This window comes from Rhineura floridana, chromosome 5 (assembly GCF_030035675.1).
Source record: "Rhineura floridana isolate rRhiFlo1 chromosome 5, rRhiFlo1.hap2, whole genome shotgun sequence".
NCBI classification, from domain to species: domain Eukaryota; kingdom Metazoa; phylum Chordata; class Lepidosauria; order Squamata; family Rhineuridae; genus Rhineura; species Rhineura floridana.
This window is the reverse complement of record NC_084484.1, coordinates 77235290-77262430: the sequence shown is the minus strand read 5'-3', so window position 1 is coordinate 77262430 and position 27141 is coordinate 77235290. Positions and strand designations below refer to the sequence as shown.

Sequence of the window (27141 nt, the reverse complement as noted above, 5' to 3'; positions counted from 1 at the left end):
GGAATGGAGAGACTGAGTGAGCCTTTATGTGTTTGAATCTTTGCTAAAGATTACACCTTCCCTGCAAATTACTCAGACAGAGACTTTAAGCTTTAAAATAAGAAATAACTACTTTATTCTGGAAGTACATACTTGATAGGAAAGAGTTCTACATCTAGCTAACTAGCTAAGTTGGAGATGCAAACACTAAGCCTAGTGTTTGCCCTCATGCTTGGAGGAGAGGGAGAGACAAAGAGAATATGTCTGCTCTCCCTCTCAAGAGAAAGAAAAAGAAGGAAGGAGGAAGGAGATGTGGTCAACATCCTATGCATATCAGTCTAGCAGGAAGGGAGAGACAGCAGGAGATCAAAGGATAGGTATTAGCCTAGCAATCAGGAGGTCTCCTCTTTAGCTACCCTTTTTAACCCCATGCAGCCTCAACCCACAAGTTGGAGTTGAACCACATTTTCCAACAGAAGGTAGACAGTACTTTAGGACAAAAAGAGGGGACAGTACGTAGAACTACTCTATCCTTATCAAACACACAGAATTCTTGTTAACAGACAGAGCATTCAACTCAGACACTCTCCAGGCTGAAGTAATAGCCACAAGGAACAAGACCTTAAAGGATAGGAGACGTAGGGAAATTTGACTTAGGAGTTCAAAAGGGGGCTTTTGTAGGGCTGTTAACACCTTGTGTAGATCCCAAGTTGGGTAACGATGGATTGTAGAAGGTGCCAATGCCATTGCCCCATGTAGAAAACACCTGAGTAACAGATGAGATCCCAGCGGTTTCTCAGGAGATGTAGACAGAACCGCCGAAAGGGCGGAAGCCTGGCATCTGAGTGTTTGGCCTAAGACCCAAGGAAAAGCCATCCTGTAGGAAGCAGAGAATGTCATTTATACCTGCTTTCCTTGGAATTAAACCCTTCTTTTGTGACCACGTCGAGAAGGCCTTCCATATAGTCTCATATGTTCTAATTGTGGAAGGGTGTCTTGAGGCCATCATAGTTTTCATCACTTGAGCTGGAATGCCTCGTTTTAAGAGGTGTCGCCTCTTAGTCTCCAGACATGAAGTGCCAGCCATCCTGGGTCTGAGTGAAGAAGCTGTCTCTGTGACAATAGGTCTTCCTTAAGGAGAATCTGCTGCAGAGGATCGATTGACAGATCGATGAGTTCTGGGAACCAGGAACCAAGCACCTATCAGCAGAATTCTTGCCCTTTCGGCTTGGATCTTTTGAAGTACCCTGGGAATGATCGGAATAAGTGGGAAGGCATGGAGTTGTCCTTGGGGCCACTGGGACACCAGAGCATATATGCCTTCCGTCTCTGGTGTCATGTATCTGGAGAAAAATATTTTCATCTGGCGGTTGAGGTGTGTGGCAATAGGTCCACCTCGACTCTGCCGAAGCGTCTCACCATTTCCTGAAAGACCAACGGGTGAAGCTTCCATTCTCCGTGATGCACCTTCTGTCTGCTGAGCCAATCTGCTTGGCAGTTGTCCTTCCCCTTGAGGTACTCCACGAGGATCAAGTCCATGTGTGTTTCCCTCCACTGGAACAGGAGGACAGCTTCCTTCTGTAGTTGTGGGGAGCGTGTGCCTCCTTGACGATTCAAATGTGATTTGGCCGATTCGCTGTCTGTCCTGACCAGCACCGCTCCCAACCGTTGGATCTCTGCAAAGTGCCTCAGGGCTAGCCAAACTGCATGAAGCTCCAGAAGATTGATTAGAAGTACTGACTCCTGTGGTGACCAAGTCCCTTGTATCATCTGGCCATCACAAATGGCTCCCCAGCCTGTCAGGCTGGCATCTGAGGTGATCAGGATCCATGGAGGGTCCTGGAACGGCACTCCCCTTAGTAGATTGGGCTTGTGCGCCCACAACTGCAGGAAGCGATGGACCACTGGTGAAACTGCTGCCTTCTGGTGACGCCTGGCCACAATGTCGCTTTGAAAAGGCAGTAGTGCCCACTGGAGTGGTCGAGAGTGGTGACGTGTCCATGGTGTAGTCTGATAGGTTGGGACCATCAACCCCAAGATACCTGCCAGGTGCATAAGATCTGCCAAAGGCGAAGATAGGAGGTGTGTGACAGCTGTAATTATCTTGTCTACTCTGCCCTGAGCTAATGTTATGAGTCCCTGCTGCGAGTCTATGGTGGCCCCCAAATGTATTATGCGGTGGGCTGGACAAAGCTGGGTCTTGGTTTGGTTGACAAGGAAGCTGTGATCCTTGAGGCATGCTAGGGTGATGTGCAGATCTTCCAAAGCCTTGTGGAGCGACAGAGACTGGAGCAGAAAGTCATCCAGGTAAGGAAAGACATGGACTCCCTACATCCTGAGGTGTGCCACCAGAGCAACCATGATCTTCGTGAACACTCTGGGGGAAGACGCCAGACCAAAGGGCATGGCCCTGTATGGAAAGTGATCCTCTCCCACCAAAAACTGTAGGTAACATCTGTGAAGCGGAAAAACAAGGGCATGCAGATAGGCCTCTTTCAGATAAATAGGTGAGAGGAAGTCTCCCTTTTTCAATGCCTCCTTGATGAACAGTAAAGTTTCCATGCGGAACCTGCAGTATTTTATGAACTGATTTTAGGTCTTCAAATCGAGTACCACCCTGAAAGATCCGTCTTTTTTCGCGACGGTGAAGAATACTGAGTAGATTCCTGAAAACCTCTCGCCTGTTGGAATGGGCTGTAATGCCGCAATCTGCAGAAGGTGGACAATAGCTTGAAGAGTCCTTTCCCGCTTGACCGGAGACATTGAGAGGGAGGAGGGGATTCTAGCCTCAGTCCATATCTGAGGATGTGCAGTACCCATTGGTCCAAAGACATGTAACGCCAGTGGTGGGCAAAGTGTTGAAGGCATCCTCCCACCTGAGGAACCCTGGCGTCAGAATTGATGCTTATTCCCCTGAGCCTGGGATCCAAGACCCGATCTATTGGGGAAAAGTTGTTGGCTTTTAGACTGGGTATGCTGCCTATTCCAGAAGTGACGGCTGGTATGGGACACCTTTGCTGTTCCGAATGCCCTGGAGCCTCGAAAGGACTGGGAGGGCAAATAAGGATGGAAAGGTCTGTGGAAGAATCTTTTGTCATCTCATTTTTTGGCAGAAGGCATAGCTTTCTTCTTTTCCTTCGACTCCAAGACCCCAGCTAGGGCATCGTTGCCAAACAGTTTGCCACCCACATAGGGCTCAGATGCGAGATTATAGCGGGCTGCAGTATCGGCCTCCCAATGGCATAACCAGAGTCCTTCGAGTGAAAACACTCACTGCTAATGAGCTTGCCGAAAACTGCATGGCGTCCATGGATGCATCTGCCATAAAGGTCACTGCTCTCAAGATTTTCAGAAGAGACTTCCGGATTCGAGCCGGATCCTGCTGCGGGCCATCCAATAGGTCCTCTAGCCACAGCAGGAATGCTCTCGCGAAGACTGAGGAGGTTGCTGCTGCTCTGATGGAGAGCACACTGGCCTCATGAATCCTCCTAAGGCCTAGATCCAGCTTGCACTCTGACAGGTCCTTGAGGTAGGCATCCGAGTCTTTTGGGTTCAAGGACGGATTTAGTAAATTGAATATGGGGGCGTCGACCAGAGGAACCTTGAGTTAGTCCATGTTTTGTTGTTCCAACAGATAGTATTTGTTGGCAGTTGCAACGAACTTCTTGAACTGCAGCGGGGCATCAAATTTGGACTTGATCACTTTAGGCAACAGTGATGGAAGTTTTAGCACCCTTGACTTGGGTTTCGGGTCTGGACACACAGCCGAAATTCTAGATGCTGAGGGAGCTGGAGGATCTTCCGGAAAATTTAGGTTCAGAGCTTTCATTGCCTTGCACAGGAGTGGAAGGAAATGAGCCTCCTGAAAAATCCTATTGGTTACTACTTCCTGTGACTCCAAATCTCCACTCTGTTCTTCCTCATTGAGGACAATCAGCTCATTGTCTGGGTCCACCGTTGCCTCCTCCTCAAGTTGAGGATGCCTGCCCTGTGAGGGTCCGGTGATGCCCTGCCTAGGGGTGTGTTTGAAGAAGAGCGGAGTGTAGTGAGGCCCTGCGCCACTTGAGCTATTGAAGGTGGTGGAATGGGTGCTGTGGCTGGTGTGTCCTGTGTGGGGTGTCGAGCCTCAGCCACTGATGTGGAAAGATCTCTGACTAGATCCATGAGGAGAGACTCTCTCAGTTGTTCCTTTAATTGTTGTAGCATGTGAACAGTGTGGGTTGTGCACCACCCCCTGAACTTGGGAGTTCCTCACGTGAAGAGGGTGAAACAAAGGATGCTTCACCCCTCTTCTCCTGTAACGCTTGGTGAGATGTAGCTGTCTCGAGGAAGCCTTCAAACTCCTCAGGAAAAGACGATGTAGAAAAAATTGCCTCCAGGGTGGGCTGGAATTGGGTGCCTTCCTCCTCAGATAGGGATTGCAGGTCCCTCTGTGACCTGCACATGTTGCTATGAGCCTCCTTTGGTGCAGCCCTCTGTGCATCACCAGGCCGTTGCCTATTGTGACTGGTTCTCCTACTTCTTTTAGGTGCCAGTTGTTGTGGAGCCACCCTGCCCGCAAAAGTACACACCTCAGCCACCTTGTGCCTTCTGGAAGAGGGGCGGGCTATGGCTACCTCCGCCTGGGATTCAATAGCACCTAAAGGCCCTAGGGCCTGGTTGGATAATGGCAGAGGCATACGACTTCCATTGTAGTATGAGGCTGAAGTGACTTAGGTTTCTTTGGTGGGTGGTCCAATTTGCGCGTTGCCTTCTCCATGGGTGTAAACTACGCTGCGGGTCTTATGGGGGCTAAGGGCTGTGGTAATAGCCGGGACAGGTGCTGACAAGCTGCGGGGTGTGTGTGAATACGCTTCCCCCATGGCTGTAATGTCCCACTGAGGCCTTCTGCAGGCGATAGGTTGGAGGAGGGGGTGGCAGGCACTTGGCGTCCTTGGGAGCACACTGCAAGAGATGTCCCCACTCATGCCGTGAAAGGAGGTGGCCAGTCAGATGATTGCCAGTAGGCAGGCACAGAAGCGCCTAAAAAACGAGGCTGGGGGGGGCAAAGTCCAATGAAAAAGACAGTGGTCTCACAGCTGAAGCAGTGAGGCGGCTGCTTCACAGTCGGCTCAGCGCTGCCACAAAGTCTCAGGGGAGAGAAATGCAAAATGACAACCCCCTTTTTTTGTTTTAAATAAGACACGTAGGAAACAGTAAAGGAAGGAAAAAGTACCGACACACCAAACTATACAGGCCTGAACGCAGAGAGGAACCAGATCAACTGTTCTTGGTGGAAGGCAGAAGATAAACTGAAATAAGGAGCTGCGCAGAGCAGGAAGTCCTTGTAAAAAAAAAACACCTATTTAGCACTCTTCTGCCTTCAGCCACTAGGTGAAGCTAGCTACCCACCTGAGATCAGCTTTTCCATGCACAAGAGAAAGAGCAGGCGAGCTGGATGTCATCTGTATATTGGTGGCAATTCCAAATCTCCTGACAACTCCCAGTGGTTTCAGATAAATGTTATATGAACCTATGGGATGTAAAGGACAACTCCTATGGTTCTGAAGAATGGCACTCCATAACTATTTTCTGGAAACAGTTCTGGAGGTAGGAGCAGACACACCAAAATACAGTGATCTCAATCACCAATTCTGTCAGCCGCTTCAGAAAGATACTGTAGTGCATGCTGTCGAAAGCCACTGAGGGGTCAAGGGAGACCAGCATGGTCACACTCTCCCCATCCTTCTCCCAACAACGTCAACTAGAATGGTTTCAGAGCCATGACCAGGCCTAAAGCTGGGCTGAAATGAATCAAGATAGGAAAATGAACTAACACTCCATAGGAGGGGCTTAGAAGAGAGTCCTCTGGAATGTTAACTCTTTCCTACCTCAAGCAACAGGAGAAGAAGACAATAGCACTTGGTGGTGTCCTAGTGCCAATTGGAGAATATTTGGCATCCTTCATGAATTTGGATATTCCCAGTGAGATATTGATAGTTAGATCAATAATCAGGAAGTAGAAGCTGCAGCACACCACCCAGGCACTGCCAAGAAAAGGCCATTCCTCAAAAATCAGTGACTGAAGAAGGAGGAGACTTGTGAGAGAAGCCACAGAGAAGCCAACAATCACTTTGAAGAAACTAGAGTTCAGTGGGTGGGAGTGGAGTAATGGTGCACCAGTCAACCATATCAAGAGCCCTGCATAACACTGCCCTATATGTGAGGGTGGCAAGAAAGAAGCCGTTACTCAAAAAGTACCATCTGAAAGCACGTCTGGAGTTTGCCAGAAAGCATGAGAGTGCCCCAGATGCAATGTGGGAAAAGGTTTTGTGGTCAAATGAGACCAAGATAGAGCTTTTTGGCCAAAACTCTTAAGTGCTATGTGTGGTACAAAACTAACACTGCCCATGCCTCAAGACGCACCATCCCTACAGTGAAGTATGGTGGGGGCAACATCATGCTGTGGGGATGCTTCTCATCAGCAGAGACTGGGCATCTTGTTAAAATCGAAGGAAGAATGGAGCAAAATACAGGGAAATACTGCAAGAGAACCTGCTTTAATCCACTCAAAAACTGAAGCTTGGGAGGAAATTCACTTTTTAGCAGAACAGTGATCTCAAGCACAAGGCCAAATCAACATTGGAGTGGCTCAAGAACAAAAAGGTGAATGTCCTACAGTGGCCCAGTCTAAGTCCTGATCTCAATTCCACTGAAAATCTGTGGTCCTCTTTGAAAATTGCAGTCCACAAGAGACATCCGACTAATGTGAACAACCTGGAGCAAATCTGCCAAGAAGAATGGGCCAAAATCCCCCCAACACTGTGTGCAAAGCTGGTACATACCTACCCCAAAAGACTTAAAGCTGTTATTGCAGCGAAAGGTGGCTCTACCAAATATTAATGTGTTTATGCAAGTAACATGTTTCAGTTTGTTTCTTACAAACATTTCCCAATATAACACCAATGTCACCTTACAATAATTGATTTTCAGTGTTTGAGTTAATAATTTGAGTTTCAGTGTTTCAAAATAAAACATCATACAGAACAAAATTACAGTGTACCATTTGTAATTCAGTAATATGAGAGCATTGGTCAGGGCCCTGTATCTTACCTGTTCTCTAAACTAAACAAGCTTAAATGTTGGAACCTTTTCCTCACAGGGGAGCTGCTCCAACCCCATAATCATTTTGAATGCTTTTTCTGAACTTTTTCCAGGTTTACAATATTCTTTTTGAGGTGAGGCAACAAGAACTGTACACAGTTGTAGTAATCACCACACACTGGCATAATGATATTGGCAGGTTTTTCTCAATCCCTTTCCTCATAGAATTCATTTTTTTCACAGCTGCCATACACTGGCTCAACATCTTCATGAAGCATTCTTGGTTCGTCACTGATAGTTTGGACTCCATCAGCATATACTAGAAATTAGGATATTTTTTGCTCCAATGTACATCACTTTATACTTATTTACATTGAATTGCATTTGCCATTTTACTGTTCATTCACCCACTTTGGAGAGATCATGTTAGACCACCTCACAATCACTTTTTGTTTTAACCACCTTGAACAATTTTGTAGCATCACTAACTTGACTCTCACCCCAAGTCTATTATTTATTTATTTATTAGATTTATATCCCGCCCTTCCTCCCAGTAGGAGCCCAGGGCAGCAAAATTCTAGATCACTAATGAACAAGTTAAAAAGCACAGGTCTGAATATCAATCCTCCAGGGACTCAATTTTCTTCATCTCTCCACTGGGAGAACTGTCCATTTATTCTTACTTTCTGTTTCCTACCAGTTACTGATCCATAAGCAGTAACTTTAACAGAAAGGCACTGAATCAGGCTTATACAGTTGGAAAGTAAATCAGTGTATAGCACACAGCAGATGTTCTTAGGAGTACACAGAGGAATTCTTGGTTGAATAAAGTCTTTTTCGATCATCCCTTGCATTTCTTATTTTCATAAGTGATAGTAATAAAGCCTCATTGCCTGGAATGTTGCCCTAGCAAATGTTGTTTAAATAGTATATAACAGACCCATGTTTAAATGTAAAAAGTCATGCAGATCTTCATTTTTGAGAAACAACAAATGCTTTCACATAAGTTCCTTTATCTCTTTAGCTAAGAGACAAAATGTGTAAGTTTTATCTGAGCAAATTGATAGTTATGAGAATACCTGGCATTTGCCAGGAACCAACTTGGGCGGTTTACATACTATGACAGCCCATATCCCTGACCTCCTTCGTCCTTGGAATGCTACTATGTTAAAGCTTGGTTTTCCTTAAATACTTTTGCTATGTATAACTTTACATTCATACTACTATGGCTCTTTAGCCTTGTACTTCCCTCTGCCCTTCTAACTAATTGCTAGTAACTGCTGCTTTCCCCTTCAACATTAACTAAAAAAAGTACCACTTTGGAGGTGCAGAACTCAAGAGTTAAATTTCATTCAAAGTAACAAGCATCGCAGGCTATGTAAATCTGCATCATTTAAACTTTATTTAAATTAGTTGAAAATTTATATAGGAGGTGCATTACCTTACCAGAAATTTTAAATTTTTTGGAAGAGAATGGGTTGTAATATGCTGTGAGAGCTTTTAAGTAACTGAAATGCTAGAAATAAAGAAAAAAGAGGGGAGATACTATCAATACTAACTGAGAGGAGGTTTATACTTTAAGTCCTCTATAGTCCATTTTCAGTAAGAGAAGTTGAGGACAGTCTGGATTCTCAAACTGGATTCCAGGGTTTTGGATTATCAAATTTGTCTGTTTTCCAGCTGGCAGAGATATATGGCCAATAAAAACAAACAAAAAAGCCTACTATACCGCAGAAACCATTTGGAATTTTAATGGCTATTTCTGAACAATAGATACTAAAACTGGAGTTACATCTATGATGCAATATATATGAGGGAAAGCAAATTTGCAGCAAGTAGAATCTGGGGATTTTCTAGCCCTCACTCTTTCCCCTCAGGAGAATTATTACCCTGTCTATTTCTCACCAAGATCAGAACTGGTTTACTAATCCTCTTGATTTCAGCAGACAGTAAGCAGAACTCAGAAGATGTTAAATGCATCTTTCTAATACAGGTATTTTAAAATGCAGATGGCATCAGCTACGTGTTTGTGTGACGATTATTGGGATTGCAACAGATGTGAAGGGGAATTTATTTAACCATTTCCTCCTCTGCTAGGGTCTTCTGGAAAAATCCTCTTCAAAAGATGGGTTTTGCTTTGAGCAGAAGCTGCACATTGGCACCAATGTAAATAGTATCTTCAGAGAATGGATTTTCCTCAGGACTGCAGCAGGGCAGGAAAGGGTTAGCTTCACCTTCCACACCTGCTCCTAGTTAAATTCAAAGATGCACTAAAGTCAGATCTAAGTTGGCCAAGAGTTCAAGAAATGGCAGGAGGCAGGAGACAATGGAGGAGCAAAGCAATCCACAAGGGTGAGCAACATTCTTCACCAATAAGTTGTGAAAGAACGAGAAGTGAGACAGTCTCACAAGGACTCTCTCAATACTGAGCAGAATGGAAGAAGATGAGGAAAGAGAGGGAGACAAACATTGCGTGTGCACGTGTCCAGGGCATATACACATAGGAAGTCCCAACTCTGATAACTAGTGCGTAAGGTGGAGGAAAGTAAGAAAAGAGATACACAAACTGACCAGATGCTTGGGGCGTGTGTGTATACATGGGTGCAAATGTAAGGCCAAGAGACTGAGAGATAGAAAAACTGGCCAGGATTCTAACTGATAAATTAGAAGTAACAGAGCCCAAAGACTGCCCAGAAGTCAGAGTCTGGACTACACGTGATTATTTGCTGGAATGCGTTTATGAATGGGCTCCTGGACCAACAGATGCCAAAACGTGCAGTCTAGATGCCTCAGAAGGTGACCACCCCTGACCTATAACACACGTAGGGCTAACAGATTTCTTCAGAAACCAATCCTATAAAAATGTGTTTTATATTTTTTTAAAATGATGAAATTGCTAAATTAGACTTCAATTTAGTGCTGGTCACCAATACTAATGAATGGACATAGCAATGAAAATAATCATTAAATGTACTTGTTACTGAAGGTTAAAACCTTCACTAGACTAATGCTCATTTGTGGATAGGATGTACAAAATGGTAGCAGGTACCTATAGAAAGATTACTTACCCCAGCAAAAGTTCAGGTGAACGGTACCACCTGGTGGCCACATATTCTGTGTAGTTAGCATTGCTCCCTTCTGACAAATTCCGTGCAAAACCTGTATCAAGGTCAATTGAAAAATACTTTAATGTGCCTTTTATTTTAGCATTTAACATTTAAATAGTTTGTTTTTTCAAAAAGGAAATGCATGATCCATTTGCATATCAACTTTTCTATATTAACAAACTGACTGCAAGTAAAAGCAACCTTGCTACTAGTCCATTAAACTCTGTATTAGCAGTCTTCACATTTTTGTGCAGTAGGTGCTTCTTGTTCAGTTAAGTGAAGCGCTGGAGATTTTATGACAGAAATACCACATTAAGTAACACAAATGCAGATCCACAGAGAACTACTTTGCACTCTACCCAGAAGAATTAAAATAAAAATTAAAAGAAACATAATTTATATTTCAGCACACGTGTGAAATGAGAGAGGAAGAAACATTGGACTAAGTGTGCACCTCTCCCTTTTTTATCAGACCCGGAAGTGTGGAGAAAATAAGCTCTCTCTCTATCTTTCCTTCTATGGAATCTTTGGGTTCTGATTCTGCCAGCTCATTTATCAACAAGCATCTAAATATTGTGTAGGAAGGGAGCTGCTTCTCTTAGAAATAGTGAGTTCTAGCTCTCATACGCTTTTGTTGTAGAATAAGGGCTTTGCTGTTTGCAGGACAACTTCTTTCCTTACTACTGAAATCCATTTTTTGCTAGAAGAACCGTTTCCAGGAGGAAACAGTCTTCCAGCTGACAGCAGGTTGTATTCTCAGTGACCAACTGTTTGTTCACAGTACTTATAAAGAGATGGAATATCCTTAGAAATGGAAGAATTATAACAACCTCTAATGGGATTTTTTTCATAAGTACATCAATACAAAAAGAACTGTATGAGCACAAGCCACTCCAAAACAAGTAGTTAGAAAGAAACAAAAGATAGAAGAGAGTATGAATGGGAAGGATACTCCAGTGATTATGACCTGCAAGGTGTGTGCCATGTTTGTTTTCTTGCCTGAGAACAACATGGCGTACACATGCAACAAGTGCAAGCTTGTGGCACTGTTGGAAGAAAAAGTGAGAGACCTAGAATGGCGGATGGCCACACTGAGAACTATAAGAGAAGATGAAGAGTTCTTAGACCGAATGCTGGAACAGTAGCAGCAAAGAGAAGTGGAGGTGGAAGAGCAATAGCATGTGGTAGCAGAAGAGGAGACTGCTTTGGAGAGCAACAACGAAGTGGAGGAAATGCTGTGGGAAAGGGTGACAGTTAGGAACAGAAGAGCTAGAAGACACCTTTCACCAGTGGAACTATGGAACTGCTTTCAACCACTCAAGGATGAGACTGGAGGACAGCCTGTGGTGGAAGAAGTACAGGAGACCCCGTGCGACGAACAAGAGGCTGAAGCTCAATCAAGCAGGTGCAATGAAACCTCGCCCCACAAGAGAAGAATACTAGTAGTGGGAGACTCCCTACTGCGTGGGATTGAAACCCAAGTATGCCGAGAAGATCCGTGGACTTGCCAGGTATGCTGTCTACCAGGACGATGGATTAGAGATGTGACGGAAGGGTTGCCATCACTCATCAAGCCCACTGACAGGTATCCCTTTCTCCTCATCCATGTAGGAACAAATGATACTGCCAAATGGAGCTATGAAGAAATCACATCAGACTTTGAAGCTCGGAAGGAAACTCAAGGACTTTGGGGCCCAGATAGTTTTTTCATCCATCCTTCCAGTCCTTAGAAGAGGAGTAGAAAGGGAAAGAAAAACACTCAGTGTGAATGAATGGCTACAAAGGTGGTGCTGACATGAGGGATTTGGATTCTGGGACCACGGGCTATGCTTCCTGGAAGATGGACAGCTGGCAAGTGATGGGTTGCATCTCACAAGGACTGGGAAGAATGTGTTTGGCCACAGCATGGAGAAGTTCATCAAGAGGGCTTTAAACTGAATCCTAAGGGGGAGGGAGACGTAAACTTGGTGGTAACGACTGATGAAGGCTTGTGCACAGTATTGGGAACAGAGAGATCGGCTGTAATAGGGACCAGTGACAGTCCTCAGAAAAATGTAGTCAGGAAGCCAAGCCATAAATCAAATGGTCTTCGATGCCTGTATACTAATGCGCAGAGCATGGGAAACAAGCAGGATGAACTTGAACTCTTAATACAGGAGGGCAATTACGACTTGATAGGTATAACTGAAACTTGGTGGGATGACTCCCATGAATGCAATACAGCAAATGAAGGATATAACTTGTTCAAAAAGAACAGAAGGAATAAAAAAGGAGGTGGAGTCACGCTATATGTTAAAAATATATATCCCTGTAGAGAAATACAGGAAGATGAGCTTGGTAGTTCCACTGAGAGTATCTGGATTAAAATTAGTGAGGCAAGTAATAAAAGGAATGTGGTGCTTGGAGTCTATTACTGACCACCCAATCAAGGAGAAGACGAGAATGTAACTTTTGAAAAACAAATTGCCAATGTTTTGAGGAGGCATGATACAGTAGTAATGGGGGACTTCAATTATCCCAATATCTGTTGGGAGACAAATTTTGCCAAACACGGCCCCTCCAAGAAATTTCTGACGTGTTGCAGATAACTTTCTCCTACAGAAAGTGGAGGAAGCAACCAGAGGATCAGCTATCCTGGACTTGATTCTAACCAGTATAGATGATTTGGTGGATGAAGTAGCAGTTACGGGAACTCTGGGGGAAAGTGACCACACCATACTTGAATTCTTGATTTTAACAGAAGCAAAAGCTGAGAGTAGCCATACGCTGATTTTAATAAACTCAGAACAATTGCAAGTACAGTTCCATGGCAAGCCACCCTAATGAGAAAAGGAGTCCAAGATAGGTGAGAGTTTCTAAAAAAGGAAATTCTAAAAGTGCAATGGCAAGCAATTCCAACAAGGAAAAAAGGGGGGAAACAACAGAAGAAGCCAATGTGGCTTCACAAAAAGCTTAGAGATGACCTGAAAACAAAAAAGGACACATACAGGAAGTGGAAAGAAGGTCAGGCCACAAAGGAAGAGTACAGGCAGGTATCACGGAATTGCAGGGATGGTGTCACGAAGGCTAAAGCTGAGAATGAGCTGAGGTTAGCGAGGGATGCTAAAAGCAACAAAAAAAGCTTTCTTCAGGTATGTCTATAGTAAAAGAGAGAGAAAAGAAACGGTGGCACAGCTACTCAATGAGGATGACAAAATGATAACAGATGACAAAGAAAAGGCAGAAGTGCTCAATTCCTACTTTGGCTCAATCTTCTCCCAAAATAAAAAAAGATCTGTGACCCTCCCGGGAAACATGAAGTAGAAGGGGCAGGATTGGAGCTTGAGATTGATAGACATATGGTCAAGGAATACCTAATCACTTTGAACAAGTTCAAATCGACAGGGCCCAATAAACTGCATCCTAGAGTATTGATGGAACTGGCTGAAGAACTTTCAGAACCGCTGTCTATTATCTTTGCGAAATCATGGAGGACTGTGCCGGATGACTGGAGGAGAGCTATGTTGTCCCTATCTTCAAAAAAGGCAAAAAGGAGGAACTGGGGAACTAAAGACCAGTCAGCCTGACATCAATCCCTAGAAAAACTCTGGAGCACATTATAAAGCACCTTGAAAACAATGCAGTGATTACTAGGAGCCAACATGGATTTATGAAGAACAAATCCTGCCAAACTAATCTTATCTCATTTTTTGACCGGGTAACCTCCCTTGTAGACTGTGGGAATGCTGTGGACATCATATATCTTGACTTCAGCAAAGCTTCTGACAAAGTGCCCCATGATATTCTGATTAGCAAACTGGCTAAATGTGGGCTGGATGGAACAACTATCAGGTGGATCCACAGTTGGCTCCAGAATCATACTCAAAGAGTGCTTATCAATGGTTCCTTCTCAAAATGGGCAGAAGTAACGAGTGGAGTACCACAGGGTTCGATCCTGGGCCCAGCTCTTCAACATTTTTATTAACGACTTGGATGAGGAGGTACAGAGCATGCTTATCAAATTTGCAAATGATACAAAATTGGAGGGCATAGCTAATACCATGGAAGACAGAAACAAAAATCAAAGGGACCTTGATAGGCTGGAGCATTGGACTGAAAACAACAGAATGAAATTCAACAGGGATAAATGCAAAGTTCTACACTTAGGAAAAAGAAACTAAATACACAGTTATAAGATGGGGGATACTTGGCTCAGCAATATGACATGTGAGAAGGATCTTGGAATTGTCATTGATCACAAGCGGAATATGAGCGATGTGGCTGCAAAAAAGGCAAATGCTATATTAGGATGCATTAACAGAAGTATAGTTTCCAAATCCCATGAAAAATTAGTTCCCCTCTTCAGCACTGGTTAGGCCTCATCTTGAGTACTGTGTCCAGTTCTGGTCTCTGCACTTCAAGAAGGATGCAGACAAACTGGAACAGGTTCAGAGGAGGGCAACAAGGATGATCAGGGGACTGGAAACAAAACCCTATGAGGAGAGACTGAAAGAACTGGGCATGTTTAGCCTGCAGAAGAGAAGACTGAGGGGAGATATGATAGCACTCTTCAAGTACATGTCACATATGTCACATAGAGGAGGGCCGGGATCTCTTCTCGATCATCCCAGAGTGCAGGACATGGAATAATGGGCTCAAGTTGCAGGAAGCCAGATTTCGACAGGACATCAGGAAAAACTTCCTAACGGTTAGAGCCATACGACAATAGAATCAATTACCTAGAGAGGTAGTGGGCTCTCCAACACTGGAGGCATTCAAGAGGCAGCTGGACAGCCATCTGTTGGGAATGCTTTGATTTGGATTCCTGCACTGCACAGGGGGTTGGACTTGATGGCCTTATAGGCCCCTTCCAACTCTATTATTCTATGATTCTATGACTCTACTTTGCATGCAGAAGGCCCCAGGTTCAATCCCTAGCATCTCTAGGCAAGACTGAAACCCTGGCTGGCTATTGCCAGTCAGTGTTGACAACACTGACCTAGATGGGCCAATGGTCTGACTGCCTATAAGGCAGCTTCTTAGTTCCTATCTTCTATAGTGCCCCTCTTAACTATTGTTGTTAGTAGTGGGACCATGATTTGGCTAACATGAGAGAGGAGTTGGTGAGCTAGGTGGGCTAGGCTCAGTATAAAGTAGCTTCCTATGTATGTTTCTATGACTTTTATTATTGTACAAAAAATGGCAGTGAACCTAACAGTTCTGTTAGCATGAGCAGAAAACTAGGGTTTGGATTTACAACTGAACAATCTGATCATGATCCATTTATTTATTTTATTTTATTTATTTATTAAATTTATATACCGCCCGACTAGCAATAGCTCTCTGGGCGGTGAACATAAAATAGCATAAAAATACAATGAATAACAAAATAATATTAAAATACAATCAACAATCCAATACAATAAACATTTGCACACCCTTTGATCTTTCACTGGACTAAGTGAAACCCTGCATAGTTTTCTATAAATGCTCAGATGAACTGGTCTAAAGTAGTGGGAGAGAAACAGTCTCCAAACACAGCAGATGTACTACAGCATGAAACACCATAGCGTAACAGTCAAGTGCATCTGTCACAATTAGTCTATGCTTAGTACTCTTCCTTTAGCAGTCTTACTAGCAAGAAACCGCATCCACACAATATGTTTCTAAGCAGTTACTGCACATTATACATGTTCAAAGCGCAGCACATTCAAGATACAGCAGACACAACTCCACCTACAACTTCTAAAATGACTTATGTGTAGACCTTGGACTGGTAGCAGAAATCTGAAAAAACACTTATTTCCTGTGTGCCCAAAAATATTTACTAAGCCCAGTGAAACTTATTCCGTGATAAGTGTGTTTAGGACTGTAACCTTCATTTTTTAAAAAAGTTTTTACTATTAAAGTAGAACGGTGTTTTTAAAGTTTTATACCTTCAAAGAAGGTAGTCCATGATCATGAGTCCATAATGACTCCTCAGGCAAAGAACCTTTGCAATTTCTGCACATGACTGCAGAGGATTGAGGAGTGTGTTTTAGGATGTGCACATGGCACAAGCCAGGCTTGTTAAGGGTCTACATTGCCCCACCTAAATCAAGAGTATGCCCTAGAGCATCCTACAGTTGCCCACTGCAGTGAAAATAAAATGATTAAAAACTTAAATTTTAAGTAAACTTACAAAGTACTCTATAAAAGTGTATTTTTTTTTTAAAAAAAGGACAACCCTTCCCACAGGATTACAATCTTTGTAGAAAAAAATCTGTAGTAAAAATCCTTACCAAAGTCACATAATTTCAAAATATCATTGTGGCTTATTAAGAGATTCTCTGGCTTGATATCTGAAATATTAAATGCAAAGGAAAAAGTGAGCAAATCCTATTATTTAACTTGTTCTGCATTATTAGTTGATTTAACAGAACTGCAGGTATTCTTGAAACCATTTATCTGAAATACAGACAAACAATAACAAATTCACCTTTTGGGGTTGTATGCAACTATGCCATTCCACTCATGCAACAGACTTCTGTTTCTGCAACAGACCTTCTTCCTTCTGCAGTCCCTTGTGCAGCCTCAAAATCTGTTCTAGAGGTTCTGCTCTAGAACGGATTTTGGGGACATGCAGGGAGAGGAAGGGGAAGTCCCACTGAACAAGTGAAGCACTGCTCTTTTGCATGTTTCAGAAAGAGATTATCACATGAGTTTGAAAATCTAGAACACGATCCAGCCAAAATAAGCACTTGTGAAATACCATGGATTTAAAATGGGAGATATTTAACCCTCATGCTGACCCAGCAAAAGAAAAATCACACTGGCTGACTTTGGGGTATATTTGAACCCTAATGAAATTTTCAATGGAAGGATGGAATGAATTTGTACCCCAGAGACCTTTTTATTTTTTGGTCACCACAAGTGTGCTTGATACTACCAAAGCACCTTGAACCCAAAACCACTTAAGCAGAGGAGATAGAATTTTTCTGAGCTGTATACGTTGGCTCCTTCTCCATGCATATTGAGTATACTGGGTTATACTTGGACCCCAGTGGGTTTTTCCCCCCAGAAGGAAATGGGTAGTGGTAAGTGGCTGAAATTTGAGGATGTTGTACAGGTGACAGTCTGTGACAGTGTCCTAGGATAACAACCCTGTAGGTTTATTTATGTGTAAACTACACAATGAAAAGTGCCCCCGGGCTCAAAAAGTACCCCACAAGTATTTCAACCAATTCCCACATAATATTAATTTAACTTTAGGTGCACAAATATACATTATAATAAAGCTTGTCTGTTAATGAGTGCATACTTGTTTGTATTTTTGTTAACAAGTTTTAAATGAAGGATATTTAGTTATCAGTGCAATCACCCTGTTTTCTGAAATCTTAAAGACACTTTCAAAACTTGCCTATAAAAGGAGGTTGCTATTTATGATTAACTCACCTCTGTGAACAATATCATTTTTATGACACCAATGAATTGCTTTTATTAGTTGGTAAATGTAGCTTTTTACTTTTTCTGGTGGGACTCCATTTGGCATTTCTTCTAGCAATTCAAGCATATTCTAGGAGTTAAAACATAATTCCATTAGAGTCTAAAAAAGCTGACCTAGACTGCTATCCATAATTGTGTTACTGCAATGTGTTTTAATGGTAATTATGCAGTTAAACACCATGAAGTGTTGAATCCAACATTAAAAACCTAACTTCATTCTACATAAAAGTCTACACATATTCAATTTTTACAAATCAACCAGAAAATTAAAAAGTTAGTTAAAACATTTGACTCTTGTACAGGAAGCCAGAAATAACAAGAATACTTGTAATAGTGTTACAAGTAACTTAAAAGAAGATTAAATAGTATGAGTGGACTAATTTTACTCTTGTTTTAGTCTTGTGGAAACGTCTTTAAAGCTGAAAAGCAGTTGCATTTGCTTCACCAGCTGTGTTCCTCCATAGGAGACCATGATTTGCTAACCATTTATGCTTCATTAAGGCTAAACACAGACCACAACTTTTGAAAGCTTTGAAAGTGGTTTGAGAAAATTTGCTTCCTATTATTTGATTTATACTCATATTGTTATGTTGTCCTTCCTGTAAGAGGCTTTCAAGGCAGCATACAAACTAAAACATAATAAAAAGCAAGATCTAAAATATAAAACAAAATGCAATGCATACGAACAAACAACACAGAGCAGCAGAAAACCAACATTAGGCAACAAAACCACAAAAATACACCAGGGAGCCAGGAATATTCCAAAACCAAGCGGCCCAATAAAAGGTGACCGTTTATACAAAACGTTGCACTGCCTGTAAGATGGGGGCCATCCACTACCTAAGTGCCAAGACCTGCTCTGTGTCACCATCAGCTGCACTTACGATGGTGGTACGATATAAAGAAATCTGCTCTTAATTTCCATGGGCAGGTAGGTTCATATGGCAGAAGGATGTCCTTAACATATGCTAGTACCAAATAATTAGAACTTTTTTAAAAAAAAATAAGCCAGTACTTTGAATTATACTCAGAAACAAATCACATACAAGTGTGGGCAAGTGACAGCAATCTGGCTGCAGCATTCTGTACCAGCTACAGTTTTAAAAAAAGACCTACCTCTTTGCCCAGGCATTTTAATCTTAGTTTTAATTTTATAGTTAATTAATTGTAATCTCTATTAACTTTGTCTTAATCTGTTTTTAATGTGTTTTTTATACCTATATGTTGTAATCCACACTCGCTGGTTTTTAAATGTGGTTTTATTCTGTTGTACACCGCCCTGAGAGCCTGTTGCTAAAGGGTGGTTTAAAAGTGCAATAAATAAAATAAATATTTTATTTAAAATATTTCTATCCCATCCTTCTTCCCCATAATAAGGCACTGCTCAGGGCAGCTTACAATAAAACCAAACATGTACACAATAAAATCGTACACAATAAAAATCACAAAAACATTAAAAGAAATTAAAATACATAAAATGCAATTAAAATACATAAAATAATATATATACATATACACACATACACATATATATGCATATATAGGGAGGGGTACTGAAGGGACTACTGAGGTAAAAATTAACATAGAAGTCATAAAATCAGTGTCAGGTTCTACCTTCAGTCCCTCCCAAATGCTCTCCGGAACAAGATCGTTTTCAGAAGTCTCCGGAAAACCATCAGGGAGGGTGCTGAGCGGGCTTCTTGGGGTAGAGTATTCCAAAGCTTGGGGGCCACAGCTGAAAAGACTGTCCCGCGTGCCTTTCAGTCTAACATCTTTCACTCCAGGCACGCAAAGGAGACCAGAGGCAGATGATTTTAAATCCCGGCAGGTACATATGGGTGTAAGCAGTCCCACAGGTACATTGGTCCAAGGCCATTTAGGTCTTTAAAGGTCAGAACCAGCACTTTGAATTGGGCCCGGAAACAAATTGGGAGCCAGTGAAGTTGATAAAGCACAGGGGTGATATGCTCCCTACTCCGTGTTCCAGTTAACATTCTGGCTGCTGCATTTTGAACCAACTGCAATTTCTGAACCGTTTTCAAAGGCAGCCCCACATAGAGTGTGTTACAGTAATCAAGCCTCGATGTCACCAATGCATATGTCACTGTGGCCTAGTCAACTGCTTCCAGGATCGGACGTAGGTGGTAGACCAGTTTGAGTTGGCCAAAAGCACTCCTGGCTACCGCAGCCACCTGATATTCAAGCAGCAGGGCAGGATCCAGGAGAACTCCCAAACTGCAGACCTGCTCCTTCAAGGGGAGTGCAACCCCATCCAGAATAGGTTGCAACCCTATTCCTGGGGCAGTTTTCCCCCTGACCAGCAACACTTCCGTCTTGTCAAGATTAAGTTTCAGTTTGTTAGCCCACATCCAGCCCTTCACAGCCTCCAGGCACCAGTTTAGGATGAGCACTCCCTCCCTGCAATCAGGTGGTAGGGAGAGAGAGAGCTGAGTGTCATCAGCATATTGATGACATTGTACTCCAAATCTCTGGATGACCTCTCCCAGCAGTTTCATATAAATGTTAAAGAGCATGGGAGACAGAATGGAACCCTGCAGTACCCCGTAGGCCACTGGGACAAGCAGTAGTCTCCCAGCACCACTTTCTGGGTCCTGTCCGACATGTAGGACTGGAGCCACCATAAAACAGTCCTTCCCAATCCCATCCCAGCTAGAAGGATACCACGGTCGATCGTATCGAAGGCCCCTAAGAGGTCCAGCAGCAGCACCAACAGGGATGCACTCCCCTTGTCTGATGCCCGGTGTAGATCATCAAGTAGGGCGACCAAGGTAGTCTCTGTCACATGACTGAGCCTGAAGCCTGATTGAAAAGGGTCCAGATAGTCCGATTCATCCACAAAAACTTGGAAAACAGTTTCCATAGACAGACCTACATAAAGTTATCACAGTACACCAACCTGGATGTGATGAAGGCACAGATAGTGACCAAATCTACCTTTTCCAGAAAAGCACACTGTTGGCACACCAGCTAAAGCTATGCAAAAGTGGTTCTAATCACTAGCTGACCATCCAGAAGCAAAGCCAATCAGGCTGCAGCTATGCTGGAACTGCTTTTGCCAGCTTTCTAGATAGAGTTCACACATTTTACTTTGCCCCATTGTTAAGTCTCCTTAAACAGGTTTTTAAAGGTGATTATGTAGATAATTGGTTTTAAGTTGTTGCAGCAGATGGGCCATTTCGTCTCAAACACTGGAGTATGTTTCAAGTAACTGTTTCTTCTGCCAGTAGTGGTTTTGAAACAATGCAAAACTTGCAAGACCTGCTTTGCAGATGAGAATGTGGAATGACTACTCAAAGTTATTCCTATTTTCAAATTACCTTCAACTAGAGGGGTGGGGAGGGAGAGACAGAACAACAAAGAACCCAAAAACTGTAATAAACCCTACATGTGTCTGCACTCAAACACACTTTGGAAGCTTCAGCTTGTCTGAATACAGCCACCTGTTAAACAGTGCTAAACCTAACCTTTCTCTAATCCAGGTTCAGCTGCACTGGTATCCGGTATGTACCCAACTCATTTAAAGATGCTGGTTGCAATCTTTGAACCTCTGCAAATATCTGGGTTCAGCACAGCTGAACACCTGCTCCCATCAGACCCTCACCAATCACGTTTCAGAATACCCTCCTGAGGATTCCAAATCTGCAGAAGATTCATTTACTAAGACTTTGCTGTTTTTACAAGCTTTTTCACATAACTGTTGACAAAACCATTAAGAGCAGAGTTTCATTCATTTCTGTTTGATATTTTGCCACTCCTCTTGATTTTACTTGCTGTTGAATTGTTTTTATGCATTGTTTTACTCTTATTATTTAGTGAAATGTTTGGGATAACTTTATAAATAATATTCTACATCTCAGTTTGTTACCAGTTCTTGGTTGGTTTATTTTATGAACTATTCACTAATATGTAAAAAACCTTGCAGTTTAAGAATGTACCTATAGTCAACAGATATTTCTATCAAACTTTAAAAAGCAGGGAAATTGGGCAGTTATAGTGAATGCAACAGGGCAGCAGAAGACCTGACCTCCTCTCTGAGATACTGTACTGCCCTTGTAGAACTACTGCCTTTGTAATTCGTAAAAATGCAAACACAATTTGGGTTGGTCTTTCACAGTCCAATCCACTTCCTGTGTAGCTTGGAAGAATTTGCTAACATGTGCCTCTGAACATATTCATTTGCATGCTTTTTGAATTCAGTGGGATTTACTCCTGTGCAATCATCCTTAGGATAGGTGAAAATGACCTGGGGGAGAGGCGGTGGGGAGGAGGAGGAGGGCAGGAAGGGGAGGAGATTGGGTGGGTGGGTGGGCACTGGGCAGAGGAGAAGCCTCTTTCCTTTCCAAAAGGAAAACATTGTGAACAGTATCATTCTTTTTCAGCGTTTCCCTCACCTTTTTATTCTTCAGCAGGCACATGTAGCCTCCCACCCAAATTTAACCAAAGCTGTCCCTGGCCACATCCACACCAGACTGTTATTTCACTTTAAGCAGTCATGGCTTCTCCCAAAGAATCCTGGGAAGTGTAGTTAGTGAAGGGTGCTGAGAGTTGCTAGGAGAGGCCCTGTTCCACTCACAGACCTTCAATCAGAGCAGCTGACTGTTAAACCACTCTGGTCACTGGGGCTCTGTCAGAGGAATAGGAGTCTCCTCTCAGCACCCTTCACAAACTACACTTCCCAGGATTCTTTGGGGGAAGCCTTGACTATCTCATGTGAAATCAAAGTCTGGTGTGGGTGTGGCCCCTTGATTAGGCAAGCCCAGCAGCTGTGAGTCTCGCTTTTAAAACACTGACAGTTGGTTCTTAATGAGCATGCCTGACATTATCACCGAGTTCAACCTACAATTTCCTAAATTAATCAAAAATCAGTCAGGTGTTTTTTAACTTTGAAATTGCAGAAGATGAAGGTCAGAGTATGGGGCAAGGTCAGTAACAGGATTACAGGTACTTTGTGAACATGTCTGATTTTTAATGAATTTCAGCAGATTATGAGAGCTCTGGCAGAAAAAAGTCCAAAAGGGCTCTGGGTTTTTTCCCACTCTTTTTAGACTTTTAACTCTCTATTCTCTCTGACTGTTTTGTGTATCACCAGGAAAATTTAGAGGGTTGTTAAGCAAGCATTTCTGAGTTCAGGACTATAAATTTTGTAAGGTTTTGTTTTGAAATGAGATTATGGGAAGGATCAGAATGGCATGGGGGTATTTTCAATTTAACATTGCAGAATGCAAAAAATCAATGCTGACTATAGTATACAGTCACTCTCATGGCAGTATAATATATATGTTAAAGTTGTGATCCTATGCATGATTACTTGATTAATTCCACAGAATTTATTTTCATTCTTGGATCATTATTTGGCCCCCAGGATTACACCCACAGTGAGATCAGAAGAAAGCCTTGGATTGAATGTTCCCTCCTGAAAAGGAGTACAAGATTTCTTTGACTCTAAAAAGATGCCAACAGAAAGGTCAATGAGATCTTTGATCTCATGGTCGGGGAGATCATCCGCTCAAGCTAACCAACACTTAAGCTTCCTAGTTCAGTTAGTAACCTATGTAGGATTGTGGATCTGGATTTATTATGTCTGCCTTATATGAGTATTATATTTTATAGTAAAGACTTATGTTCTCCAGACATCATTCAGAAGTTTTTAGTTTTTGTTACTGAAAGGCTTACAGGATGCTGGAAATTTCTGTCACACAAGATCTATTGTCATTTTACTAGCTGCTTTAAGTAGATGAGGTCTCTCTCCAGCACACAGTAAAATATACTAGCTGTTATTGCAAAACCTATTATCTTATCTTTAGGCAGTGAAACTACAGGTTGAGAAACAGACATTTCCTTAAAAACCACTGAACAAAGATGTTGCAACAGACAGGACTGTAAGAAAATATGCTTCTCAACTTTTGAATAGTGGTTTAATTTAAGAATGCCTTCATTAGCATGGAATATGTTCATTTATTGTTCAAGAGTATGCTAGCTAACCATTTGCCTATTTCCTGCAAGCCCCCATGTGCAATTTTACCATTAGACACTTCATTAAGATTGATTGATTGACTTATCGACTTACTGACTGACTGATTGGTTGTACTTATATACCGCCCCATAGCTGAAGCTCTCTGGGCGGTTTCCAGCAACCACAAACATTAAAACAAATATACAATTTAAAACACATATTTGAAAAACAATTTAAAACACAATTTAGAAATTTAAAACAATTTAAAACAACATAAAACACATGCTAAAGTGCCTGGGAGAAGAGGAAAGTTTAATACTGTATTAAACACAACCATCAATCAGGATTTAATCCTAAATGGGGGCACCAATTTTATTATGGAGACTGACTGGATGAGAGGGGATACAGTGACCTCTCAGTTGCATCCAGTCATGTTCAGCATAGCACCAGCTAGGAGTCAATATTGTGGAGGTGGCAGCACCATAGTCTTTTGGGATACCATCTCCCTTGCCAGCTTCCCAGTCCGTGAGAAAGACAACTTCAAATGCCTGTACCTGGTATTTGGCTCTAGATTGAACGTCCTGCTGCTCCACCCAGGAGTTCCAAACAGTCTCCTTATCAGAGCTGACAGAGGCTTTGCTTCTCTATAGTAGCACCCAGATTATGGAATTCCTCTTCCTAAGGTTATTGTGCAAGCATTTGCTGGACTTTTGAGATGACTTGATTATTGCTGCCCTGCCATTTTTCATTTCTTTTGGGAGGTGTATTTTAGTTACTTTGTTGGTAGATTTATCTGCTAGCTGCCTTCGAGGACTTCAAGAAGAAAGTGGCATATATTTTTTAAATAAATAGAGCTCATCTGAATGCCTATTCAGTGGTGATAATGGCAATTAATGCTTAATTTTCTGCCACTATGACTTCTGTGCTGTGCTTGGGGAGATTCAACCTATTACCTGTTCAGGATAGCAACTGGGTGTACTGAGCTTCAGTAGTTCTCTGCCTACCAGGATCGCCGATAAATGTGCTGGTGCATTGCAGTTTTGCACTATGGCATTTGAGCTATAGTGTTCATCAAGGTTCTATCCAGCCTCCATGCATATTCAACATCTATCCAATATTGCAGTTCCAAAATTCCGGACTTCTCCCAGCATAGCATCAATATAAAATGACATCCAGCTCTTCCCATACCCTTTTCACTAGATCCAGGAGTAGCTGTGAGCAACATGAACAAGTGCTCATGTCAGTTATGAGTTGGATGCGGAGTAACAAACTGAGTTCAATCCCGATAAGACAGTGGTGCTGTTGGTTAATGGCCTGTTGACTCCCATAAGAGGTAAAGATATATACTTGATGGGACTGCATTTGCTTTTTAAAATGATTGCTGCTAGATGCCCAAGTGGTATCTGTAGCGAACAGTGTATTTCACTAGCTTCAGCTAGGGCACCAGCTGTATCTCTTTTTGGAGAGATATGGTTTGACCTTTGTGAATCAAAAGTGGGAGAATACTGTTGCACTCCAGTTCTACTTGCAAGCTTCCCATATGAATTTGGTTGGCCACAGTGGGGAAAAAAGGGTGCTGGACTAATCACCATTGATCTGACTCAGCAGGACTCTTCTAATGTTCTTAAAATATTTACCAACAACACATTGCGGCACTTTCTGATACACAAGCCATAACTATAGCCAACTAAAGAGTCTAATGATACACCTACCTACTGGGAGGTCTCTCTGAAAACCCATAGCAGTACTGACCACTCTAGGAAGTGCAGAAGCACAGCACCCCCACCTAGTCTTTCCTGATTTCTATTGCTTTAATGAAAGTAGCGCTGGGGATTACAGAGACTAAAAAGATATACATCACAAGTTCTAGAGCAGCCTTTCACAACTTGGTGCCCTCCAGATGTTTTCAAATATAACTCTCATCAATCCTAGCCAGAGTGACCAACGTTCACCAATGATAGGAGCTGTAGTCCAAAATATCTGGAAGAATCTGGGAAAGGCTGGGGAACCTAGGTGTTGATTGGGTTTGGCCAGGATTGGGGGAAAAAAACCTTTGGAACCCAACTGTCATCTTGCAGTATTTCCTTTAATAGGGGAGTTTAAGATTATAGACTGGTGTATACTTTGCAATTTCCTTTGTAATGAACAGCATTACATAAGGATAGGATTGGGTTGTTTTTTCAAAAATTCAGAGTAATTAACGTATGCTACACTAAATCTTCTATCATTTGGAATTTTCAAATTCTAAAAATATTCATACCACAGTTATTGACTTAGGCTGCAATCTAATGTATACTGTATCTACTCAGAGTTATGGGCCACTGAGTTCAATGGGGCTTACTCCCAGGTAAGTGTGTATTATTTGCAAGTGTGTAAATTGCAAAATGTATTTTAAGATTTTCCAGCAGTCAGATTTCTATATGAAAGAACATTAGAACATTTTTTACATTCTGTGAACATAAACAACCTATTATACTATCTTTGACCAGCTGTAACATATTTACTTTCCAACTGTAAGAGTAAAAACAGTACCAAGATGATAAAAAAAAGTCTGTCTGGATCTAGTCTTCTCTTATCTCACTGTCCAATTTTTCCTTGATCATGAGGAACACAATTACTACAAAGACTTTGTAATATCATTTGTTAGAATAAGAACTATAACCTACAACTTTTGATAAATATATTTTCATGTCTTTCAGTCCCCTAGGTTAATGTATATCTGAACTTTTTACCTTCTAAACTAAAAAAACTACTTACTTTTTCTACATATTCAAACACCAAATATAGTTTTCCTCTTCTTCTGAAAGCTTCTTTTAACTCTACAATATTTTCCTGTTTCAAAGTGCGAAGCATTTTGAGTTCCCGTAAAGTGGTTTCTTTGACCTCTTCATTTTCTAAACATTAAAAGAAAGGTTGGTAAAGTAAACTAATAACTATTTAAAACTATCTCCTCTTTGCATAGAATCATCAGGAAAGAGATTTACTCAAAATTGTGACATCAAGAAAAATTTGACACTCCTTCACAATCCATTACTGATCTAATATTCTAAGTACCAAGTCATAATCTTAAAAATAATTACAGAATTCCTGAACACATTTTAATATGCATGAATGCTTATTATCTATTATGTGCATCATCATCATCATCACCCAGCACTTTATTCAATACAATTTCATTCTGCATATGATTAAACAAAATAAATAATCTTCTAGACCAGTGGTTCCCAACCTGGGGAACAAAGTAATCCAGAGGGGGCCGTGAACAGTAAAGAAATGAATAAGAAAAGAAAGCAACACCTCCCTGTCTGCAGGGAGCTGTTTATGGAAAGGGATATTTGGAGATGTGATTTTGCTATGCACCATTTTTTCAATTAACAGAGACTAAAATTACAATTAGCATGGGGGGTCATGAAATTTTTTGAGCTTACAAAGGGGGTCCCATAATAAAGGTTGGAAACCACTGTTCTACATACAATTCACTAATAGGCAAAAAACCTTGTGGTTTAAGAATGTGCCTATAACCAACAGCTATTT

At 41.9% G+C, this 27141-nt stretch overlaps 1 protein-coding gene across 6 annotated transcripts in view; it reads right to left on the bottom strand.

Annotated features, from left to right (window-relative positions):
• The window catches only part of CDKL5 (cyclin dependent kinase like 5), a 124168-nt gene that overhangs the window by 38282 nt on the left and 58745 nt on the right, over positions 1-27141 (bottom strand). For 5 of the 6 annotated variants that reach the window (XM_061627240.1, XM_061627239.1, XM_061627238.1 and 2 more), the window contains 4 exons: positions 26365-26501; positions 17583-17703; positions 16430-16489; positions 10131-10221 (listed from right to left, as the gene is read on the bottom strand). In XM_061627240.1, the coding sequence (XP_061483224.1) occupies positions 10131-10221; positions 16430-16489; positions 17583-17703; positions 26365-26501 (409 nt within the window). The remainder of the gene's footprint in view (positions 1-10130; positions 10222-16429; positions 16490-17582; positions 17704-26364; positions 26502-27141) is intronic. The other variant, XM_061627242.1, reaches the window with a different exon arrangement.